The sequence below is a fragment of the Platichthys flesus genome, chromosome 6 (assembly GCF_949316205.1).
Source record: "Platichthys flesus chromosome 6, fPlaFle2.1, whole genome shotgun sequence".
Taxonomy (NCBI): Eukaryota; Metazoa; Chordata; class Actinopteri; order Pleuronectiformes; family Pleuronectidae; genus Platichthys; species Platichthys flesus.
Genome location: NC_084950.1, coordinates 1,313,954 through 1,334,511, shown reverse-complemented (window position 1 = coordinate 1,334,511; position 20,558 = coordinate 1,313,954). Strand labels below are relative to the sequence as shown.

Sequence of the window (20,558 nt, the reverse complement as noted above, 5' to 3'; positions counted from 1 at the left end):
TTTAGCAGTAATGAACTTCAAAATAAAACACCAATGTAACGTTTTGACGATATATTCAAGAATAAATTACTTAAAAAACTAAATTTTAAATGACTAATAACTCCTCTGATTTTATTGGTGGTGTCAGTATTATTCGATTCTTACGGTCTTTATTTATTGTCAGTTAAATGTTAGAGTTGTTAGAGGTATACAACAAAGGGATTTATTTTGAAAGCTGTAAGCGGACGTGTGTTTGTTTATCCAGATGACAGGAAGTGGTGCAGCTCTGTGTTTTATGTTATAAACGTTTTTTATGTGTGTGTGTGTGTGTGTGTGTGTGTGTGTGTGTGAGTGAGTGTGTGTGAACAGACACGTGATCAAACTGGTTTATAAACAGTTTATGGTTCAAACACATCAAAACTCTTCAACCTTCCGGTTTGTGTTGTTTTCTTCTTCTACGTTTTAACTGCGACAAAGAGTGAAACAGAGGATTGTTTTCATGAGAGGTCAGTTCACACGCACACACAGACACACACTCACGGACACACACACGTACACACATTCTGTATCTCGACGAAAGCGAGTGTGTGTGTATGTGTGTGTATGCGAGAGAGAGGGAGAGAGTGTGTGTGTATGTTAGAGAGAGAGAGAGCGCGAGAGAGAGAGTGTGTGTGTGTGTGTATGCGAGAGAGAGGGATATAGTGTGTGGGTGTATGTATGTTAGAGAGAGAGAGTGTGTTTGTGTGTGTATGCGAGAGAGAGGGAGAGAGTGTACGTGTGTGTCTGTGTGTTCAAGAGAGAGAGAGATCGAGTGTTTGTGTGTGTGTGTGTGTGTGTGTGTGTGTGTGTGTGTGTGTGTGTGCGATGTTGGTTCTCGAGCAAACAGTATGAGAACCAAAGAACCAAATGTCTTTATAAGCATAGAAAGATGAATGTTGTAATTATGTGGTAATAACGAATGTAAGTCTGTGTAAAGTCCTCAGAAGTTCTGGAGCTATAACTCTGTGTGTGCGTGTGTGTGTTTGTGTATGTGTGTGTACTTTAGATGATGCCTACCTGAGTGGAAGTGATGGACAATGTCAAAACAAGCCGTGTGCGTCGGCCTCAGCGGATCAGTGAAACATCCAAGGTCAGTGTGTGTGTTTGTGTGTTTGTGTGTTTGTGTGGCATCCAACAGGAACAGGAAAATTATCGTTTTCAGTAATTTGTTTTGATGCAATAGTCAAATTTCGAATCCCAACACAAGTATTTAGAGTATAAATGTGCGATAATCCATAATCATCTCAGCTAATGATGTTAAATCCTCAAGTTCCCTTTTCACTGTATCTGAACGTGTTTAAATTTAAACGTGTGAAAAACAAATGAGTTTCTATAAAAGCGGTTCCTCATAAAAGATGCTGACTGTCACATTGGTGTTAAAACTGCATAAACATCTTATTAAAGATATTCCACAAAAGCGGTTTCTATGAACCTTTAACTAAATACATAATGTTTTTTATAAACCCTCTATCTTCATCTTCTGTGCTGGATTTTCTTTGTAGAGATTTTTCTAATAACTGTGAATAAGTCAAAGCAGGAGTTGTGTTTCCAGGTGTTCCGATGGGCGGGGCAGGGGGCGGAGCTTCTGCGCGGCCTGGACGAGCAGCGGGGGCTCTCTCACTTCTGTGACGTGGTGCTGGTGGCCGATGAGCTGCGGCTCCCGGCTCACCGCGCCCTGCTCGCCGTCTCCAGCCCCTACTTCCACGCCATGTTCACCTTGGGCATGAGGGAGGAGCATCAGGAGGAGGTGAAATCACAGATTGGTTTTCACCCTGTTCATCACTGCTCGCCCCCATGTAATCTCCGGGCTCCCCCCCCCCCCAGGTGGAGCTGGTGGGGTTGTCCTGCATCGGACTGAAGGCTGTGGTCGACTTCCTGTACACCGCAGAGCTGCCATTGGACGGAGGGAACATTGACTCTGTGCTGGAAGCTGCTCACCTGCTGCAGGTACTTCCTGCTCCACACATGTTGTTAACGTGTACGACACAAGATGGACGACATGCCGGCTCCTCAAAAGTTGAGCCAAAGTGTCTCTATTGCCCCCTTGTGGCTGGCTGCAGTAGACCTCCTCCACGTCAGCAGATGGGACATGAGCTCAGGGCGAGTTCAGGGCGCCACTCATCACTTCCTGTCTGTTGTGCAGGTGTGGCGAGCGGTGGACTTCTGCTGTCAGTACCTGGAGCAGGAGGTGAGCGAGGACAACTACCTGTACCTGCAGGAGCTGGCTCTGTTCTACAGCCTCGAGCGACTGGACTCCTTCATCGACCGCTTCATCCTCGCACGTTTCGCCACGCTCTCCCTCACCCGGGACTTCCTGCTCAACATCCCTCTACACAAACTCAGCTGCTACCTCGCCAGCAGCCAGGTAACGTTCACACATTGTGTTGGTGGAGAAGAGAAGTGGCAAGAGGCACCTCCATCTTTAATCTCAGGGCTCCTCCTCTTCTTCATCATCAGGTTCAGCACGCCAGCGAGCAGGCGCTCCTCCAGGCGGCCATGCAGTGGCTCAGCCAGACTCCCGAGCGGACGGCCCATTCCTCCCAGCTCCTCTCCCACATCCGCTTCCCTCTGATGCCGGCGGGCGACCTGGTCAACCCGGTGCTCTCGGCGGTGCGGTCGCTTCTGCCGGGGGGGGCTGGCTGCGAGGCGCTGGTGGAGGAGGCTCTGGAGTACCACGCCAATCCCAGCGCGCAGCCGCTCCTGCAGAGTGGACGCACCGCGCTGAGGGGGGGGGTGGAGCAGCTGCTGCTGATTGGAGGAGAGGTACATGGTTTCATTTCATTCTTGCAGCGTCTCTCCATCGTGTTGTGTCCCCCCCCCCCCCCCCCCTCGAGTGAACCAGATATCTGTCAATCACCTTGTGGGAATCACACGTACAAACGGGTCAAAGGTCACTGAGACACATCTCCGGTCTGAACCACCTCTTCTCACACAAGCTGAGTCTTTAAACTCATTCCATTCTTCCCGTCTTTACTTCTTAAGGTGTCGGAGTTCGGAGAGGAGCTGAGCGCCAACGTCTGCCGGCTGGCCGGTGAAACCGAGAAGTGGGAGGTGGAGACGGAGCTGCCGGGCCAGCGGAGCCACCACTGCCTGGCGGTGCTGGGCGGCTTCATCTTCGCCGCAGGCGGCAGCTCATCCAGGGACAATGGTGGAGATGCTGCCTGTAACCTCCTGTACAGATATGACCCCCGACACAACCAGTGGACCAGGGTACCTCACCAGAACAATGCTCATGGTTCATTACTACCTGCTTTTGAGTTTCAGCAGCCGAATGACACACACAGTGACAGTCTGGTGTTTCTCCAGGGGGCGCCGATGAACCAGCGGCGGGTGGACTTCTACCTGGGGGCAGTGGGACAGGGTCTGATCGCTGTGGGTGGAAGGAACGACACCGGAGCTCTGTCCTCGGTGGAGGTTTACTGTCCGGCTGAGGACTGCTGGTCCTACGTGGCAGAACTGTCCCGGTAACACAACCTCATGCTGGGTCTGCTCTTTAGTGGGGGGGGGGGGGTGAACTTTGGTACAAACATTTACAGTCGGTGAAAACGTGTCAAGCCCTTCAGAAAATCTGAGGCTCCAGTTCAATCAGCTGGTTTCAGTACAAATTAAGAAACCAGCTGATCAACATAATTTCTCAGGAGCTGAATTTTATCCAGAGTGACCAAAACCAGTTCAGTATTAACCCATTAAGCCCTGAGGTGCTTTTAAAAAGCATAAATGGTGAAACAAGCTCGAGCCATTCAAAGTTTGTTTCATTCTGTCTTTCCAGGTTTACCTACGGTCACGCCGGCACCGTCCACCAGGGCGTGGTCTACATCTCGGGCGGCCATGACTTCCAGATCGGCCCGTACCGCAGAGAGGTCCTGAGCTATGACCCGTCACAGGACGGGGAGGTGTGGGTGGAACGCCAGCCCATGTCTCTGGCCCGGGGCTGGCACTGCATGGCCTCCCTCAACCACCTCATCTACGCCATCGGGGGCAGCGACGACCACGAGGACACCACCGAGCGCTTCGACATCCTGCAGGTGGAGTCCTACGACCCCCGCAGCGGCCAGTGGACCCGGGTGGCAGCGCTGCTGCTGCCCAACAGCGAGGCGGGGCTCGCAGTGTGGGCCGGCAAGATCTACGTGCTGGGGGGCTACAGCTGGGAGAGCATGGTGTTCTCCAGAGCCATGCAGGTGTACGACCCCGACAGAGGGTCGTGGTCCAGAGGGCCCGACCTGCCGAAACGCATCGCAGGGGCCTCGGCGTGTGTTTGCACCGTAAAGCCCTCGACATCATCCTCCTCTTCATCATCCTCCTCTTCATCATCCTCCTCTCCGGAGAAGAAGAAGATGGGACAAAGAGTGAGCGGAAGATCAAACCCAGTGTAACGAGGAAGGACTTTCTATTTGTCCAGATGGAAGCATCAGCTCATAACATGACCCCCACAGGAGGAACCTGCTCAGACGCTTGTGTTCTGATGACCCGAGGAGGCTCTGCTCCAATGTTCCAAGGATCCGGAACAGAATCAAGAACTAGAGCTGATCTGGTGGAAGAAGAGTTGTTATCTGAGTTTTAAATAGAACCCATCACCTCCATCAGGGAATCATATGACCTGAGGGACGGAGGTGGAGACAGACGATGGGAGAAGTGATCGTTTGTCTAATCACAGGCTTCTCTCCTGTGTCGTGTCCTCTCAGGACCTCTGTCCTACTCAACAGAGGAAGTTGACTTCCTGTGGACGGAGGGGTTTCGTCTTTTAGTCTTTATCTACTGCAGGAGAGAGAGGGGACTGTGTCGGGCCGAGCGAGGATCACCATGAATCAAACTAAGTTCAGTGTGAAACCATGAAAACCAGATCATCAGCCTCGACCGGAGCATTTTGATAACTGACTGTAATAAATATGAAACGTGTCTCAACTGTCAAACTGCTTTTAATTAAACACAATGTCGTGTCAACAGAAACACACTTGACTTTATTCATAACAGGAAAACACAAAGAGCTGATCTTTATTTTCTTTAAATTCGTATTTGTAAACTGAATTCTCTTCACATTTCATCAGGTGTCAGGTAAACGGGTCACCGGTGGGTTTCAGTGTGTGATGCTGGTGGGAGGAGACGTTCTGAGTGTTTCCTGTGAGTCTAATCCAATCACATGAGCTGCTGCATTGAGACGAGCTGAACTTTGACCTCAGTGCTGCAGAGTCACGTCCCTGGAGGTGAATGTTTGAGTGAAGCTCCAGTTTGTCGTCTTTTCTCTCTCCGCTGGTTGAAGCCTCACGCAAAGGGATAGTACGGATGAGACTTGACTCTGAGGAACACAACACACACACACAGTGAATCTCTGCATCAAACACGAGGCTGAAGCTACAGAGGACGTTGTGTTGACTTACTCCTCGAACAGGAAGGCCTTCCAGCCCCGGTCCAGAGCTCTCAGGGCGCTCATGTCTTCTTCAGACAGACTGAAGTCAAAGATCTGCACAGGAACCCAGCGGCAGGGACACAAGATGGTTCAACCATGTTACTACTTCCACAGGCAGCTTTTTGTGTGTTCATGTGTATAGTGTGGTCAGTAAACTGGTGGATTATTACATGACAGAAAATGTGCAGGATCTATATTTGCTGTTGAAGAGGTTTTACCCTTCATTAGTCGCACAACGAGGAGAATTACCTTTGTGTTCTCGAGAATGCGATGAGGTTTGTCACTCTTGGGAATAACAGCAACCCCCTGCTGTACGTGGTACCTCAGCAACACCTGCCACAATACAACACTACTGTTAGCGACAAAGTAATACACACACAATATACATACACACAAACATGTAGCACAGTACAGACCCCTGCACTGACCTGTGCTGAGCTGTGTCTGTGCTTTTTGGCAATTTCTGTAACAACTGGGTCGTCCAGGAGTTTATGAGGATCAGTGTCTCCTTGAAACCTGAGACACACAAAACAAAGAAAACACACAATAGCTTTGTTCATGACAATCTGAATATTGTTGGGCTCAAAACCAAACAATTAATAAAGTGAATTACAATATGTCTTTTAAGTATTTATATTTTTAAAAGGATAAGACAAACTGAGTCTTTTACGTTAATATCACATCCTGGTGATTTGAGGAAACCTTTGCCTCCTCTGATCAGAGTGATGCTGGGGGTCTTACATGTCTGGGGGTCGTGCAGGTGAACCAAAGGGGCTGTAGGCGACCAGAGTGATGTTCCTGGACTTACAGAACTCCACCATCTCCGTGTGCACCATGTAAGGATGCAGCTCCACCTGCAGATATGGAAAGTTAGAGGTGAGGATCTGTGGATGTTGATCCGTGCAGACGAAAAGCTTCTGGAGCATCTGGCTGCACCTGGTTGACAGCGGGGGGCACCTGACACAGAGCCAGAAGTCTCTCCAGCTGTAAGATGCTGAAGTTGGAGACTCCGATGCTCTTCACCTTCCCTGAGGCCTGGAGAGCTTCCATCCCCTGAAAACACACACTGCAGATCAACCAGAGAGTTCTGTCACACGCTGTTTTACAGGAACAGAACTAGAAACCATAAGTTGCTAATGAGACACTAAACAAACACATGTTTTCATAAGAGGAACTTTTATCAGACCATTGACTGCTGTTTTTAAATAAGAAAAATAAATTCACCTTGAGGAGGAAAGATTTATATATATATTTATTTATTTTCATAATTCTTCTTTATATTTGTATTACTACAACCGAGAGATCACATGTTCTCACCCTCCACACGTCCAGGTAGTCGATGTCAGACGTCAGTAACTCTCCGTCCTTCTTTGGAAAGAGCTCATCACCCACTTTCTGTGGAGACATTTTAAATTCTAACAAAAAGAAGTCGGCAGAAACACGCGTCCTTATTTCATATTATTCATTTAGCAAACTTTAAAAACACATGGAGCCAGAAATGACTCTTAAACTGCTTTAAATTATATTTTGATATTGTACAATGAGTAAAATGATGTAATTTGAGCAGGTGGACAAACCTGTAATGACTATGATTGACTCTTAAGGCTCTGACCAACAACGACACAAAAGATTTGTAGTGTCGGATTTTTGACCTTCTGCCCCCTGGTGGTCAAGAATCATTTGATGCAGCTTTAACTCATGTCCTTCATAAGAAATCCACCACTCCCATTAATCTTATTTCCATCACACCTATCTAGATATAGATATATATGCTGACCTTCAGGCCAACAGGGAAATGCACGAGGTAGAGATCCAGGTAGTCGAGCTGCAGATCCTTCAGGGATTTGTTCAGACACACAGGGATGTCCTCTGCTGCATGATGGGTAATCCATAGCTGGAAGATAAAGAAATCAAATAAACCCAAGTAGAATATGTAAGAAAGCATATGAAGCATTCAAATCAAAACAGGCAGAGATGGAATAATAATAATCCTTGATCAGCAGCACCTTGCTGACGATGAACATGTCCTGTCTCCTGATGATGCCCTGCTTCATCTTGGAGCACAGAGCTTTGCCGATGTCCACCTCGTTGTGGTACATCCAGGCCGTGTCGATGTGGCGGTACCCGGCAGCGATGGCCGCCTCCACTGCGCCCTGGACTGAGGTGCGAGGAAGGTGGGAGGACTGGGACAAAGAAAACACAGTGAAACCATTAACAGCTTCACTTCATCAAGGGAGTTTGGAGTTTAGTTCAGCACTTACACTAACGTGGTTTAAGTTATTTATCACACTCATCTGTCGACATGTTCACCATAAAGACCGGAGACAGTTTAGTCCATAAGCACCATTAAAAGTACGATTGTCCTTTTTAGATCTTTGTCTTTGAACTGATCAAAGTTGAGATGGAATGAGTGGAAACTAACGCAGAAGCAGAATCATCAACATCTTTCAATAAAACGTTTAGTAAACAAAAAGTCAGGAAAAGTCCCAGAGGATGAGAACAGGATGAAGATCCAGAGGAAGAGGAGGGACTCAGGTGGGACACATCGGGCTGCAGGTGAGCAAGGAAGCAGGAAACACCAGGAAGTGAATTGAGACCAGATTTAAAAATAAAACTAAATGAAAATGAAAATGAGAAAACAAACATGAGAAATCACAAAAATAGTAGTAGTTCTGTCCTCATCAGTTGTGTTAATTAATATTTCATTAAATTACCGTTTCGGCTGCATTAGTCCGGTTTCCTGTTTTTTATTTAATGTCCTGCTTTGTTTACTGTTTTTTTTAAAGTAGAATTCTATTAGGTCGACCCTTTTATTTTAATTGACCCAGAAATCTATTTAATTTGCTTATTTTTAAATGTGTCTTTGTGTGAAATACTCCTGTGAAGCCCTCGTCCTGTGCAGAGAACTGGCTCCGGGCGTCTGAGGAGGTTTCTCATCGAAACCATCGGAGTTCAGTGCAGGTCTGAGAGAGCAGGCCTCAATTAACCCTAACCACAACAAAGTGGAGCTGGCCAATCAGAGCAGCTTTATCAGGAGGCGGGCCTTAAAGAGACAGGCGCTAAAACCAAGTGTTTGAGACAGAGGCTGAAAAGAGGAGCAGCAGCGACGGACAGACTGAGGAAGAGTTTCCTGAAGATCAGAGAATGAAAACCTAAGTTCTATGTAGAACAGTTCTACAGCCCTGCAGCCTGGAGGAGTAATCTCACAATCATTCACTCGTTAGAAAGATTCACTGAAGAACCTGTTGACCAAAGTGCAGCTCAGAGCAAAAGCAAGTTGATGACAGCTGAACACAGATATAAGAAGACGCTACCTTCCATGTCCCCAGACCCAGGACGGGCATGCGGGAGCCGTCCCTCAGCTCTAAGGTCCGGGACACCTGCTTCTCCTCCATTTCCACTGAGAACATTAAACCACACGACGAAGCACCAGGCTCATGGCTCAGGACTTCCTCTTCTCCCCGCTCCTCTCGGCCGTGACTTCACGTCCTTCCTTTTTTGTTTGCTGATTCTGCGTCTCTGTCTCGTGCCCTTCTGTCTCTCACCCTCTCCCTCGTGCCTCTGAGTTCTCTCCCTCTCTTTTCTTATCAGTGCAGAAGTTAATTATTGGACAACACTCAAAGTACTTGAGCAGAGCACACAGTATTTATATGTATACTCAGTAAGTCAGGAGGAGCTAGTTGCAAAGGTCACCTTGGTTAACGGCATAGGGGTGAGGTGTAAACACACACACACACACACACACACACACACACACACACACATACACATGCACATGCACACACATGCGCACACATGCAGGTTCACTGTGAAGAGAAGTAAACTCGACTGTAATGTCTCCAGTCACCTTTAGATGGTGATGTTGTATCATTGTGTAACTAAAATACAGATGATTTCTAGGAAAGAGAAAAACAATAACACAATAAATTCTCAGAAGTCTTCATGTTAAAAAGCAAAAAGCTTCTGCAGCTACATGATCAACTGCATGTGATTGATGCTTTTATTTTGTAAATAATCACAGTTTTCAGGCTGAGGTTCAGGAGCTTGAGAGACGTAAACAGTAAACAGTACAGTACTAGAGAGACATTTACAGTAAACAGTACAGTACTAGAGAGACATATATACAGTGTACAGTATAATACTAGAGAGACATTCACAGATTACAGTACAGTACTAGAGATACATATACAGTGTACAGTACAATACTAGAGAGACATTCACAGTATACAGTACAGTACTAGAGAGACATTCACAGTATACAGTACAGTACTAGAGATACATATATACAGTGTACAGTACAATACTAGAGAGACATTCACAGTATACAGTACAGTACTAGAGAGACATTCACAGTATACAGTACAGTACTAGAGATACATATACAGTGTACAGTACAATACTAGAGAGACATTCACAGTATACAGTACAGTACTAGAGAGACATTCACAGTATACAGTACAGTACTAGAGCGACGTACACAGTACAGTACTAGAGAGACATTCACAGTATACAGTACAGTACTAGAGCGACGTACACAGTACAGTAATAGAGAGACATTTACAGTATACAGTATAGCACTAGAGAGACATTTACTATATTTAAAGACTGGATATTGCAAATGACTCAGGGGCCAAAGTATCAAAGTCTTTGTGCGTCATTTGGTTTGTGGTGATAGAATTATTGAAACTAGAATGTGAGTCAGTGAAGAAGAAACTTCCACCAAAGAATCAGACACACGATCGTTCCTTTAAAATATAATTAATATATCATTCTTTTAAAATGTTACCGACCATAGACATCTTGATCCCTGGTGGCTAGCTGCAGTCTCCTCCATGTTAGCAGAGGGGACATGTGGGACATGTGGAGACAGACGAGGAGCAGTGGTTCCCAGTGGATTCGTCATGTTTTTATATTAAATCTCTGCTGAAACCAGTTCAAGATGAATTTGCTGGTAACATTTTTTTTTAAATAAAACAAGGATTTGTGTTGTTGTTGAGGATGAGACTCATAACAAACATGCACAACAGTAATGGAACACCCCCCCCCCCCCCCAACAAGAAACAAAACATTTAGAAGAAGAAGCAACAGACTGAATAGTTAGAAGTTTGAAGTTAGAAGTTAGAAGTTGGAAGTTTGGATTTGAAGTTTGAAGTTTGAAGTTTGAAGTTTGAAGTTTGAAGAGAATCTGATTCTTATGTAACTGTACACGTGACTGCACACACACACACACACACATGGACCCACACACTGCTTCTCATGCTGGGCCTCCAGAAACATCTGTAAACACTCTGGAGGATCGAGTTTCCTTCTCCTCGGCAGTTTGCTCTCTGGAAACACAAAACTTTACAAGTTTATGAATTAGAAAACTGTACAACAGTGTCAGCTGAACATTAAAGTAATGGACAGTGCTGGCCTTGGGTTTGGTGGGACCCGGTCCTGCAGAGACCCAAACCTGCAGAGACCCGGTCCTGCAGAGACCCAGTCCTGCAGAGACCCAAACTTGCAGAGACCCGGTCCTGCAGAGACCCGGTCCTGCAGAGACCCAAACCTGCAGAGACCCGGTCCTGCAGAGACCCGGTCCTGCAGAGACCCAAACCTGCAGAGACCCGGTCCTGCAGAGACCCAGTCCTGCAGAGACCCAAACTTGCAGAGACCCAGTCCTGCAGAGACCCGGTCCTGCAGAGACCCAAACCTGCAGAGACCCGGTCCTGCAGAGACCCAGTCCTGCAGAGACCCAAACTTGCAGAGACCCAGTCCTGCAGAGACCCGGTCCTGCAGAGACCCAAACCTGCAGAGACCCGGTCCTGCAGAGACCCAGTCCTGCAGAGACCCAAACTTGCAGAGACCCAGTCCTGCAGAGAGGGTCCTTAAAAACGTTATGGATCCTCTGAAGATCCACAAACGCAATGTGATTTGTTCCTGGTCACTCTGAGTGTTGTGTTTTAAGTGTGTACTTTTTCTCCACCATGTGGTCACAGGGATTTTCACAAAGACCTGAAGTAAACCAGTGTCCAGAGAGAAATTCTGCTGCTAGAGATTCATATTTGGCCTCTTGCACATTCTAATGTCTCTATTCCTTCATATACACTCATTTTCATTGCTGCATATTTAACTACAACACCCAATTTTTGTGTTTTAAACAGAACAAAGAAAGAATCCTGGATCCGCCCATTTCTCCGGACCCTCTTCATATTTGAATGAGTTCTTTGTTTGGTCATGAACCACCAACCCCAAATATTATTGAAAAATGATTCAACCCATTCTATTATATTTATTTATTGACACCTGATGGAATCATTCAGAGTGACAGAGAACATGAATCACTGTTTATCAGTATGATCTTTTCTTATATCAATCAACACCAGTCATGTCAACAAGTTTATTTTATTAAGCAACTATCAACAAAACTACTAAATAAAATGTATAAATGACTTTCAATATGACACAATTAACATACAAATAATATACAGATAAAGTTGTGATAAAGACTAATTTTCAAGCACAAGCAAAGAATAGAAAAGATTATAGATATGTAATGTTTATAAAAAGGAATATTGTACATTTATTTATATTTATATAAAATAATTCCTCTAATTATCGATCAGAAAGTGAAGAAAAGTATCAAAAGGTAAAAGAAGAATCGAGCTGATGTCCTGCAGTGGATTTCAAAGAGGTTACATCACAAAGCGCTACACAAATTATATAAATACACAAAAAACAGTAGAGGTTAATATACGTCGCTCATATAAAATATAAATATTAGGTTTTATCATTTCAGAGGTTGACATATAAAATTACAGCACGAATGGAAAATCAGATTCTCTGCTACCATGGTGACGACAATATCAAAACAGATCTGACATCAGATTCATGTGGGGGGGGGGGGGGGGGGGGGGCACCAGCGAGCCACACGCACAGGAAATGATTATGTCGTAACGATGGTGCACGTAAACATCTGGGATCAATCAGACAGTAAACGGGGGGGGGGGGGGGGTAATCTCAGTTTACATTGGAAACACGTTTGGATTTATTCTCCTTCGTCTTCATGGAGAATTCAAGGCCCTGAAAACAAACCTGATTTCTGATTAGACCACTGAGCCTCTGTTTCTCTAACTCGTTCTGATCAGCCTCCGTCTGTGGTTTGAATTAAACACAATGAGTGTGTGTCTCCATGGTTCAGTCCGTCCTCAGGCTCTGGTCCTCTTCACTGGTCCAGATCCTGGCCACTGCCGCGGCTGCTGGGCCGGTAGTGGCACAGGCAGAACTCCCGGATCCGACTGCAGGCCTCCACCATCATCTCCTTCGGCACCGTCAACACGATGCGGAAGAAGTTGGGATACTCGAACGCCTGCGAGAGGACAGGACGTGCACACTGTGAGCATGAGGACACCTTGTCTTTTTACCATGTCAGGACCAAGAGACGGAGGAGGAGAGGACGGAGACACGCTGACTTACAGAGGCAGGGAGACAGAAGACCGACTGTTCAGTGACCAGACGCTCAGTGAAGTCCACATCGTTCTTAAAGTCTGGAAAGTGATCCATGTCCATCCCCACCTGGACACACACACACACACACACACACACACTGATTTAATAACATTCTCTATATACTTTGGATTAAACACTTTCATCAGCTATTCGTCATTAAAAGGTAAAAACTATCAGAAATGAATCCCTCAGAATGACATGTTCATTGAACCCAGTGTTATTTCTCTCAGTTTATTAAAGGATGGCTTCTGTCTTCCACTTCGAACTCTCCCCGTACATTTTGGACACGTGTGTAACTCATCATCATCTGTCCTGTTACAGTTTGTGTGTTTCTGACTTCACGCTGCATCAGGTTGTTGTAGAATGTAAACAAGAGAGATTTGAACCTGACGTCAGAAGATTCCCACATTACACAATATTCTCTCTGAGACAAATTCAAATATTCATCGTGACATAAAACACATATATATTGTGTGTTCAATGTGACTGACCATGAGGTACATGGCTCCTGAGGTCTTGACGGGGTTCAGGCCGGCGACAGAGGACAGCTCCTCGAAGCAGATCTCTGCGTTAGACTGAGGAGACACAGATGAATCATGACGTCCGTCTCTTGTGATGCGTATTAATGTAAGTTCTGAATCCTCGTGAACTATCCCCAGATGTACCTTTAGTAAGCTGATGGTGTTGTTGTAGAAGCTCTGAGGCGTGTTATTGAGGATGCCCTCTAGCGCCCCCTGGATCAGACTGCAGGCTCCCAGGATGCGCTGGCTCAGTTTCACAAGCCCCTGACGAATCTGTAGACAAAACACGTGTGTCATTCAGTTTAATATGAGAGAGTGTGTGTTTGTGTGTGTGTGTGTGTGTGTTTGGTTACGTACCGCAGATCCAAGTATGTCATTCCGGTCGTGGATGAGGATCCATCCCATCCTCCAGCCGGGCACCAGCCAGCGTTTTGCCAGACCCCCGCAGGAGATGACGGGGACGTCACTGCTGAGGGACGCCATGGACGGACAGCTGTGTCCGGGTAGCACCTGAAGGAGCAGGGACGAAGTTAGCCTGAGTGACCGAAGCTGTGACGGTAACGTTAATGGAGCTCTAATGGTGCGGCCATCTTTTCCACCAGAGCAAAAACTTTGAGCAAACGTTAATACCAAAGAACTTTTGTGGACAACGGAACAAACCGTAAACACAACAAAGTCGGCCGGCATTTCCTACACAGCTGGAAGGGGTTGACCAATCACATCAGAGTGAGGCCAGCTGGCCAATCAGAGCAGACTGAGGGGCGTCTTAAAGAGACAGGAGCTAAAACCAGGTGTTTGAGACAGAGGCTGAAAAGAGGAGCTGCAGCGATGGGAGGTTTTCTGAACATTAGAGCACTGATTGAGATGATGAACTGAATATGATCAGAATGTCTCAGATAATAATAAACTGACAGATGGTAAATGAAGCTGAAACTCACTGTGACACAAATAAAGAATCATAGAATCTCAGAAAAGAAGAAAAGTCAAAGATTCTTCATCATTTCTTTAACTAACTTAACTTTCTCAGCGCCTGATCATCTTGTAACTCATAAAACGAGCATTGTGAGGAAGTTGGCTGAATCTCCTCCTGAGATATTTGCTATTTGCTCTGGACGTGGAACCGAGGGAAGTTTAGAGGGAAGAGAGAGAGAGAGAGAGAGCGGGTAATGGTGCAGGAACCTCGCTCCTCCCACAGAAAGCTGCTTCTCATTTCAGTCGTACAGTATCTTGGACAGTGAGGCAGGAGCCGAGCCAGGAGCCGAGCCAGGAGCCGAGCCAGGAGCCGAGCCAGGAGCCAAGCCAGGAGCCAAGCCAGTAGCCTACTGGTCCGACTGGTCACACGGCTGCCAAACGTAAAACAGCACGAACACTAGAGGTCTAATCTGAACCTGAACTCACTGACTCCTCCAAACTCTGAACCCGAGAACATCTAGATCTTCTTTGTGTAGACCAATAAAATAAAAAAAAAGCAGGTGGTGACACTAAAAGGTGACAATGTTCTTCATCTTTAGATGTTATTTAAAGCTGAGGGATGTTCCTGGTTAGAACTTTGCTGATATCTGGTAAGAAAGGAATCATAAGAAGATAAGCTGGAGCCTGACAGACGAGAAAAGTGGTTCGAGACCATGGAGGAAATTCTCTCAGTGGAAAAATGTGTCTCAAAAACCACAGCTGGCAGAAAAGTGGGACAGTGTGGGGGTGAGGAAAGGAATCAGAGAAAGGATGGAGGGATGGAGGTGGAACAAAGCATGTGTTGTTTTCTACATGACTGAATAAACGTTTTAAATATCTCTAAAGAAACTCTGCAGCTTATTAACAAACATCTGCACAGATGTGTTGTGTGTTTGCTGCTGAGGGTCCTGATGTGGCGGGGGGGGTTGCTCCCTCCAGCCATAAAAGAAATGCCTCCACGCCCCCCCCATCGACATCCACCAACCCTCTCTTCGACTGCCTCTCCGCCCCCCACACGCCCCTTCACCAGGATTAAGTGCAACCACATGTATCCCAAAAAAGTGCTGAGTCATTGTGCTCTGCTTGGTTCAATGTGAAGGAGTCAGATGGCGAAGGAAGAGGTGGGGGTGGGGGGCTTTGGGGGGGGAGTGGTCACTGGATGCACCCAACAACCCCGACTCTAACCTTCCCGCTCACAGCAGCGGCCGCGAGACGTTTTTAAAAAGACGTTAAAACACATCTGTCTTCATGCACCTGGCTGAGAGTCAGCGAGTCTGTGAGGTTTGTGTTCATCCTCAGTAGAAACAGCTTGTTTGACTTAAAACAACGTGAACTGGGAGGAAGAACCAACCACCCTGTGGTTCCTGCTTACATAACAACACACCAGCTTCATACAGGCCACACTTCAGCCAATCAGAAGAAGGGGGCGTTGTGTTGCAAACCTAACAGATCAAACCTGATCTGGATGTTTACTCCAGCAGAGGAAATGATGCTCGAGGAAAATAATACAGAAAGATACAAATATCGATAATTATCACGATGAATGTTTGATTATTAATTCTCTAGAGTTTTATGGACTTTTTGACCTATTCCTAAACGGTTACATGTAAACAGGAGGAACCGTTTTCGATTCTTTTATCTTGACGATAACTTATGTCATGTTAACATTCTTATCTCATCTTAATAAAGCCTTCGATGAACATATCAAATCTATATTTGTTCATTTTAGCATCAGACTGTTGATGAATTAGATCAATGAGTCATTTGATGCTGATTTTTAAAATAATATTTTCACATATTTAGTCTTTATCAAAATGGAACCTGAGTGGAAAACTATGGGATTCAACTCTGACCCTTTGTCCACTTTTGAGTTGGCAAACTTTTCACCTGCGTGTGTGTTTGTGTGTGTGTGTGTGTCTGTGTGTGTGCGCATGTTTGCACGACCAGTACAAACTTTTCAAGGCCGACACTGACGTCCACGTTTTAGACTGACTTTGCTGATGACATGCTCTGCGTTTTTCTTCTGGAGAGAAACTGAGATGTTATTAAAGTTTATGCTCTATACTGCAGCCACCAGGGGGCGATCCAGATGTCGTCCATCTTTGTTTCTTGAGTCTATGACAGGGACGTACTAATTCTTTGTTTCCCTGCCGAACGCGACCCGGTAATAAATCTCCCTTTTTTCTCTAAAGTTCAACTTTTTTTGAGTTAAATGTTTGAATCTATAAAAGTTTTGAACGTGGAACTGTCCCACATTTCTGTGCGGCTGTGGGTTTGTCCCCTCGCCATCCGGAGCCAAGTCAAATACCAGCAATCACAACACAACCTCTGCTGATGCTCCTGTGTGGAGACATGTAACAAACCGACCATGTGACTTGTGTCGGCGAGAGGTCCCACTCACCATATCGCTGTAGATTTCATCGGCCAGAATAGGAACACAGTGTCTGGAGGCCACTGGGAAAGAAACACGGGACAGAAAACTTGTGTTATTGTTCTGCTGAAATGAGCTAAGTTGTGTTTTTGCTATTTGACATGGATGAGACTTTGAGGGACTGACCTTTGAGGATCTTCTGCAGATGTTCCTTGCTGTAGACGGAGCCACACGGGTTGGACGGGTTGGTCACGATCACACAGGAAGTCCTCTCGTCGATCAGGCTCTCCATCTGCTGCAGGTCCACCTCCCACGACTTTTCCGGCTGCAAATCAAACACAACGTTTCTGTCAGGATGAGGACAGAAGATGAACTGTGCTGCTCAGAGATTCCAGCTACGGAGAACCTGATGTGACCTGCAATTCCTACGATGGCCACAAGTCTAAAACTGTCTCAAAGTCGTGCTTTGTTCTGGGGAATGTGCTGCGTCCATGATGTAGTGACCTGCAATACCAACCATGGCCACAAGTCCAAATGTCTTTGTTGCATTCATGCAAAGTCTATGAAGGCGTATTAGAGCCATCGCAGAAAAATAGGGATGTAATATCGTGAGTAAAAAATAATAAAAATAAAGTCGTGAAAATAAGGCAAATTTTCCTGTTGTGGGTCAAATAAAGGATTAAAGGATGAACTAATATAATATAAGCTAAATTTGCATGAAAATCTCAAAAACATTATCGTAATATTAAAACATTAATGTCCTTCACATGAGCCTGATATCCAGCTGTTGAGGTTGTTCCTCTACTCACCAGCAGGTTGTAGAGTTTCACGTGGATGCCCATGGAGACGGCCAGAGTCTTATATAAGGAGAAGCCGGGGCATGGCACCAGGATGTTGTCCCCGGGGTTACACAGGACACTGATCGCCAGGTCGATGGCGTGACTGCAGCCGCTGGTCAGGATCACGTCCTGGAAGAGCACGTTGACTTTTCAGAACACAGACACTGAGGCACACCAGGTCATTGGGTTTTTGGGGGAGGATGTGATTTTAAAAGTGCGAGAGGTTAAAGAGACGGCACCTCTGCGTCCAGTGGAGCCTCGGGGCAGCTGTAAAAGTTGGCCAAGGCCTGTCGGCTCTTCAGATAACCTGCAGGTGACCACAAGCAAACAGAGACATCACTGTCAATCATTCCAGTGGATTTCTGGCCCCTAAATTTCTCAACAAGCCCCAATAAAGTCACTTTTGTGGCTGTAAAACTACGTTATCTCATATTTCAGCTCCGTGCATCTGTGCCAGAGCGTTCGGGACAAACATCAACTGATGATTAATGTCGGATCCGACTCACCGACAGAGGGAGCGTAGCCGTTGTATTTCTGCGAGTCTATGGCGTCTTTCACGGCCTGAAGCACCGCCTGGTCTGTGGGCAGGTTCCCAAACACCGTGGGGTCCCCTGGGGAGCAGGTCAAGTCACAGTTACACATCAGTCAACAAAAGAAAACTTTTAGAAATAAAGGTTTTATGTATTCGTGCAGGAAATATGGTCAATCATCATTTCAGAAAACTAAACAAAGAGATCCGAGAGCAGCAGTGTAAAGTAAAGCTCTGGTTTTCTATCATCCAGTCTGAGGAAACTGGTTCTTCTCATCTGATTGGATTCATCTCTGATTGAAGATCTGAGCTCTCAGCAGAACCCCTCTCACCTATGGAGAGGGCGATCATGGGCTTGTCTCTGTTGGGTGTGAGCTTCATCTCGTCCACGATGCTCCTGATGGGGTTCAGCGTGTTGTTGGCCATCTCTGAGGGCTTCACCTCCCACCTCTGCCGGCGGCTCTTCACCTTGGCCGGGTACAAGCTGCCGTTCATGCTGACGTGGTTGATGCCGTTTCCCAGCCCCCCCCTCCCGTTGACCACGGCCCCCCCCAGGGTTTTGGCGTTGAGCGCGGTTTTGCCGTGGACTCCGTTCCCGTTCATCTTCACCAAGTACGTCTTGTCATCCATCCTGGAACCGAGGAGCAGGATTGAGAGGCAGAACAAGAATCGGTTTATTTCAAACCCTGGAACCGTAAATATCTTAAAATACTCTATGAATTAATAATAATATATGAACAGTCTATATAATAAACCCAAGTGCCCATTCGGCATTATGAGCAGTTAACATTTTTGACACTTAAATTACATTTAGTTTTTGTGATCTTAACCTTTTATATTTGATCATATTCACACAGTGTGGTTTTACTTTATTATCAGATTACTTTTAAGAACAGACAATGTAATTCTCTCTTTGATGCAAAACTGTAAAAAACGGGATAAAAAAAAATCCTCACATTTTTCGTTCTATTTGTAAAAGAAGATAAAACGTAACGATGAATTCAAATATTCAAATTTTCAGATTAAAGTTCCTCATTTTTAATAAGTTTTATTTGATTGGCTCCAACACACTTTATCTGTTGATTTAGAAAAACTTCTTACAAACTTTCTTTGACTTTTATCACTGATGCATTTTATTATCATCATAAATAACATGTTTAGTCTATTAAACAGAAAGTTCACAGTCAAAGCCACAAACTGATTCTGGTCCCAAGCAAACGAGCTGAATATCTAACTTCTGCAAACCGAAGAATCCGCCTCAGGGTGAAGAGCCACCAGGAATCACACAGAAGAAAAGTCCACTTTCATGCATGATATTAATGTTCTGATGAACTGGAATCATAAAAGTCACTGACCTCAGTTAATATTCAGAGCAGCGTTTGGTCCAAAAAGCAGCAGCAGCAGATTAATTAGCAGGAATGAGGTGGAGGATGCATGGAGCCGGTTTTATAGCTCAATACCTCAAAAATGGGTGTTGAACGCTGCAGATGCTTCTATTGGTGGAGGCCGAGGGCTGAGTCATACACCCCTCTGACATCACTAACCAGAACCAAACCATCTCAGCCCTCCATCAACTATCAGCGGGGGGGGTCAGCACATATGGTGTGTGCGTGCGTCATGTGTTGTGGGGTTCAAACAGACACAGTGTCCACATGACACCAGGTAGGGAACCAAACACTTTTATTATGAAGGGACGAGTTTCACCATGTGTTCGACTTTATACTCAGGAAAGTTTACTTTGAGTCACACTGAGTTTACATTTTTTAGTCTAACATGCATGAATTCTCCTTTTAGCTCAGTGTTTGGTTCCTGGGACACAGATGGAACTGGTATCCATCGTTCTCTGGTCTGTGGTGAAGTGTTAGAACCAGTTCAAAGGACAAACTGATCTGAGATTCTTTTTAAATCCAGAAGGAGTCGAACTACCGAGCAGGAATTCTCCCTGATGCTTATTTCCTTAATGTAATTCTTATGATATCAGGACGTTCTTCTCGAGGACAACTTCCCTCTGTGTCCGGCTGCTCTAAGGATCACACACCTCCTCCATGTTAGCAGATGGGACACGAACAAAACAAAAATCCAAGTTTATGTCAGATGGATTGTTGTGTGGTTCTCATGCCACTGATGTTTGATGTGTGTCCTCATCGTCTCTGTCCAAACACAAAGTGACTTATTCACGGTGGCTCTGACATCACACTAACACCAAGTCAACACAATGTGTTGTGATACAAACTGCTTGTATTCTGAGCCTCTCGACTCGTGAAAAATCAATACACAACGGACAAATGTTAGTTGTGTGTTGTTATGTCAACGGGAGGATTTGGTCATATTTCAAATGAGCCCAGTTTCATTCAGCTGCTTCCAGTGGAGTTTACAGTAAAGTAGAGCGAGCCGCCTGATTGGTCAAACTCAAACCTCTGGGGAGAACTTCCTGTTA

At 45.7% G+C, this 20,558-nt stretch overlaps 3 protein-coding genes across 3 annotated transcripts; 1 reads left to right on the top strand and 2 right to left on the bottom strand.

Annotated features, from left to right (window-relative positions):
• Window positions 1–286: 286 nt before the first annotated feature.
• On the top strand, window positions 287–4,915 carry klhl36 (kelch-like family member 36). The gene is made up of 9 exons (XM_062389722.1): window positions 287–485; window positions 1,025–1,108; window positions 1,571–1,765; window positions 1,843–1,965; window positions 2,162–2,383; window positions 2,476–2,781; window positions 3,001–3,228; window positions 3,325–3,482; window positions 3,788–4,915. Exons 2-9 carry the CDS (start codon window positions 1,049–1,051, stop codon window positions 4,389–4,391), a joined length of 1,896 nt encoding a protein of 631 aa, XP_062245706.1. The 5' UTR covers window positions 287–485; window positions 1,025–1,048; the 3' UTR covers window positions 4,392–4,915.
• A 1-nt stretch (window position 4,916) lies between these two features.
• On the bottom strand, window positions 4,917–9,068 carry zgc:56622 (uncharacterized protein LOC326033 homolog). Its single transcript, XM_062389723.1, has 10 exons — window positions 8,737–9,068; window positions 7,429–7,605; window positions 7,200–7,316; window positions 6,740–6,817; window positions 6,359–6,475; window positions 6,164–6,276; window positions 5,851–5,938; window positions 5,672–5,755; window positions 5,394–5,476; window positions 4,917–5,311 (listed from the first exon to the last, which is right to left on the bottom strand). The coding sequence occupies exons 1-10, from the start codon at window positions 8,830–8,832 to the stop codon at window positions 5,278–5,280; spliced, it is 987 nt and encodes a 328-aa protein (XP_062245707.1). The 5' UTR covers window positions 8,833–9,068; the 3' UTR covers window positions 4,917–5,277.
• Window positions 9,069–11,787: 2,719 nt separating this feature from the next.
• On the bottom strand, window positions 11,788–19,582 carry tat (tyrosine aminotransferase). Its single transcript, XM_062390456.1, has 12 exons — window positions 19,477–19,582; window positions 18,454–18,752; window positions 18,099–18,203; window positions 17,832–17,899; window positions 17,563–17,721; window positions 16,940–17,078; window positions 16,784–16,836; window positions 13,789–13,941; window positions 13,576–13,704; window positions 13,402–13,485; window positions 12,878–12,976; window positions 11,788–12,770 (listed from the first exon to the last, which is right to left on the bottom strand). The coding sequence occupies exons 2-12, from the start codon at window positions 18,749–18,751 to the stop codon at window positions 12,627–12,629; spliced, it is 1,431 nt and encodes a 476-aa protein (XP_062246440.1). The 5' UTR covers window position 18,752; window positions 19,477–19,582; the 3' UTR covers window positions 11,788–12,626.
• Window positions 19,583–20,558: the final 976 nt, after the last annotated feature.

What these genes read in the sequence shown, in the direction of transcription:
- klhl36 (XM_062389722.1), top strand. Translation starts at nt 1,049, where the DNA reads ATGGACAATGTCAAAACAAGCCGTGTGCGTCGGCCTCAGCGGATCAGT. An exon ending in GGGAGGAGCATCAGGAGGAG is followed by an intron (nt 1,766 to 1,842) that starts GTGAAATCACAG and finishes CCCCCCCCCCAG; the next exon opens with GTGGAGCTGGTGGGGTTGTC. An exon ending in TGCTGCTGATTGGAGGAGAG is followed by an intron (nt 2,782 to 3,000) that starts GTACATGGTTTC and finishes TTACTTCTTAAG; the next exon opens with GTGTCGGAGTTCGGAGAGGA.
- zgc:56622 (XM_062389723.1), bottom strand. Translation starts at nt 8,832, where the DNA reads ATGTTCTCAGTGGAAATGGAGGAGAAGCAGGTGTCCCGGACCTTAGAG. An exon ending in ATTTCCCTGTTGGCCTGAAG is followed by an intron (nt 6,818 to 7,199) that starts GTCAGCATATAT and finishes ATGTCTCCACAG; the next exon opens with AAAGTGGGTGATGAGCTCTT. An exon ending in TGCCCCCCGCTGTCAACCAG is followed by an intron (nt 6,277 to 6,358) that starts GTGCAGCCAGAT and finishes CCATATCTGCAG; the next exon opens with GTGGAGCTGCATCCTTACAT.
- tat (XM_062390456.1), bottom strand. Translation starts at nt 18,751, where the DNA reads ATGGATGACAAGACGTACTTGGTGAAGATGAACGGGAACGGAGTCCAC. An exon ending in TGAAACTCTACAACCTGCTG is followed by an intron (nt 17,079 to 17,562) that starts GTGAGTAGAGGA and finishes TTTGATTTGCAG; the next exon opens with CCGGAAAAGTCGTGGGAGGT. An exon ending in TCTGCAGAAGATCCTCAAAG is followed by an intron (nt 16,837 to 16,939) that starts GTCAGTCCCTCA and finishes TTTCTTTCCCAG; the next exon opens with TGGCCTCCAGACACTGTGTT.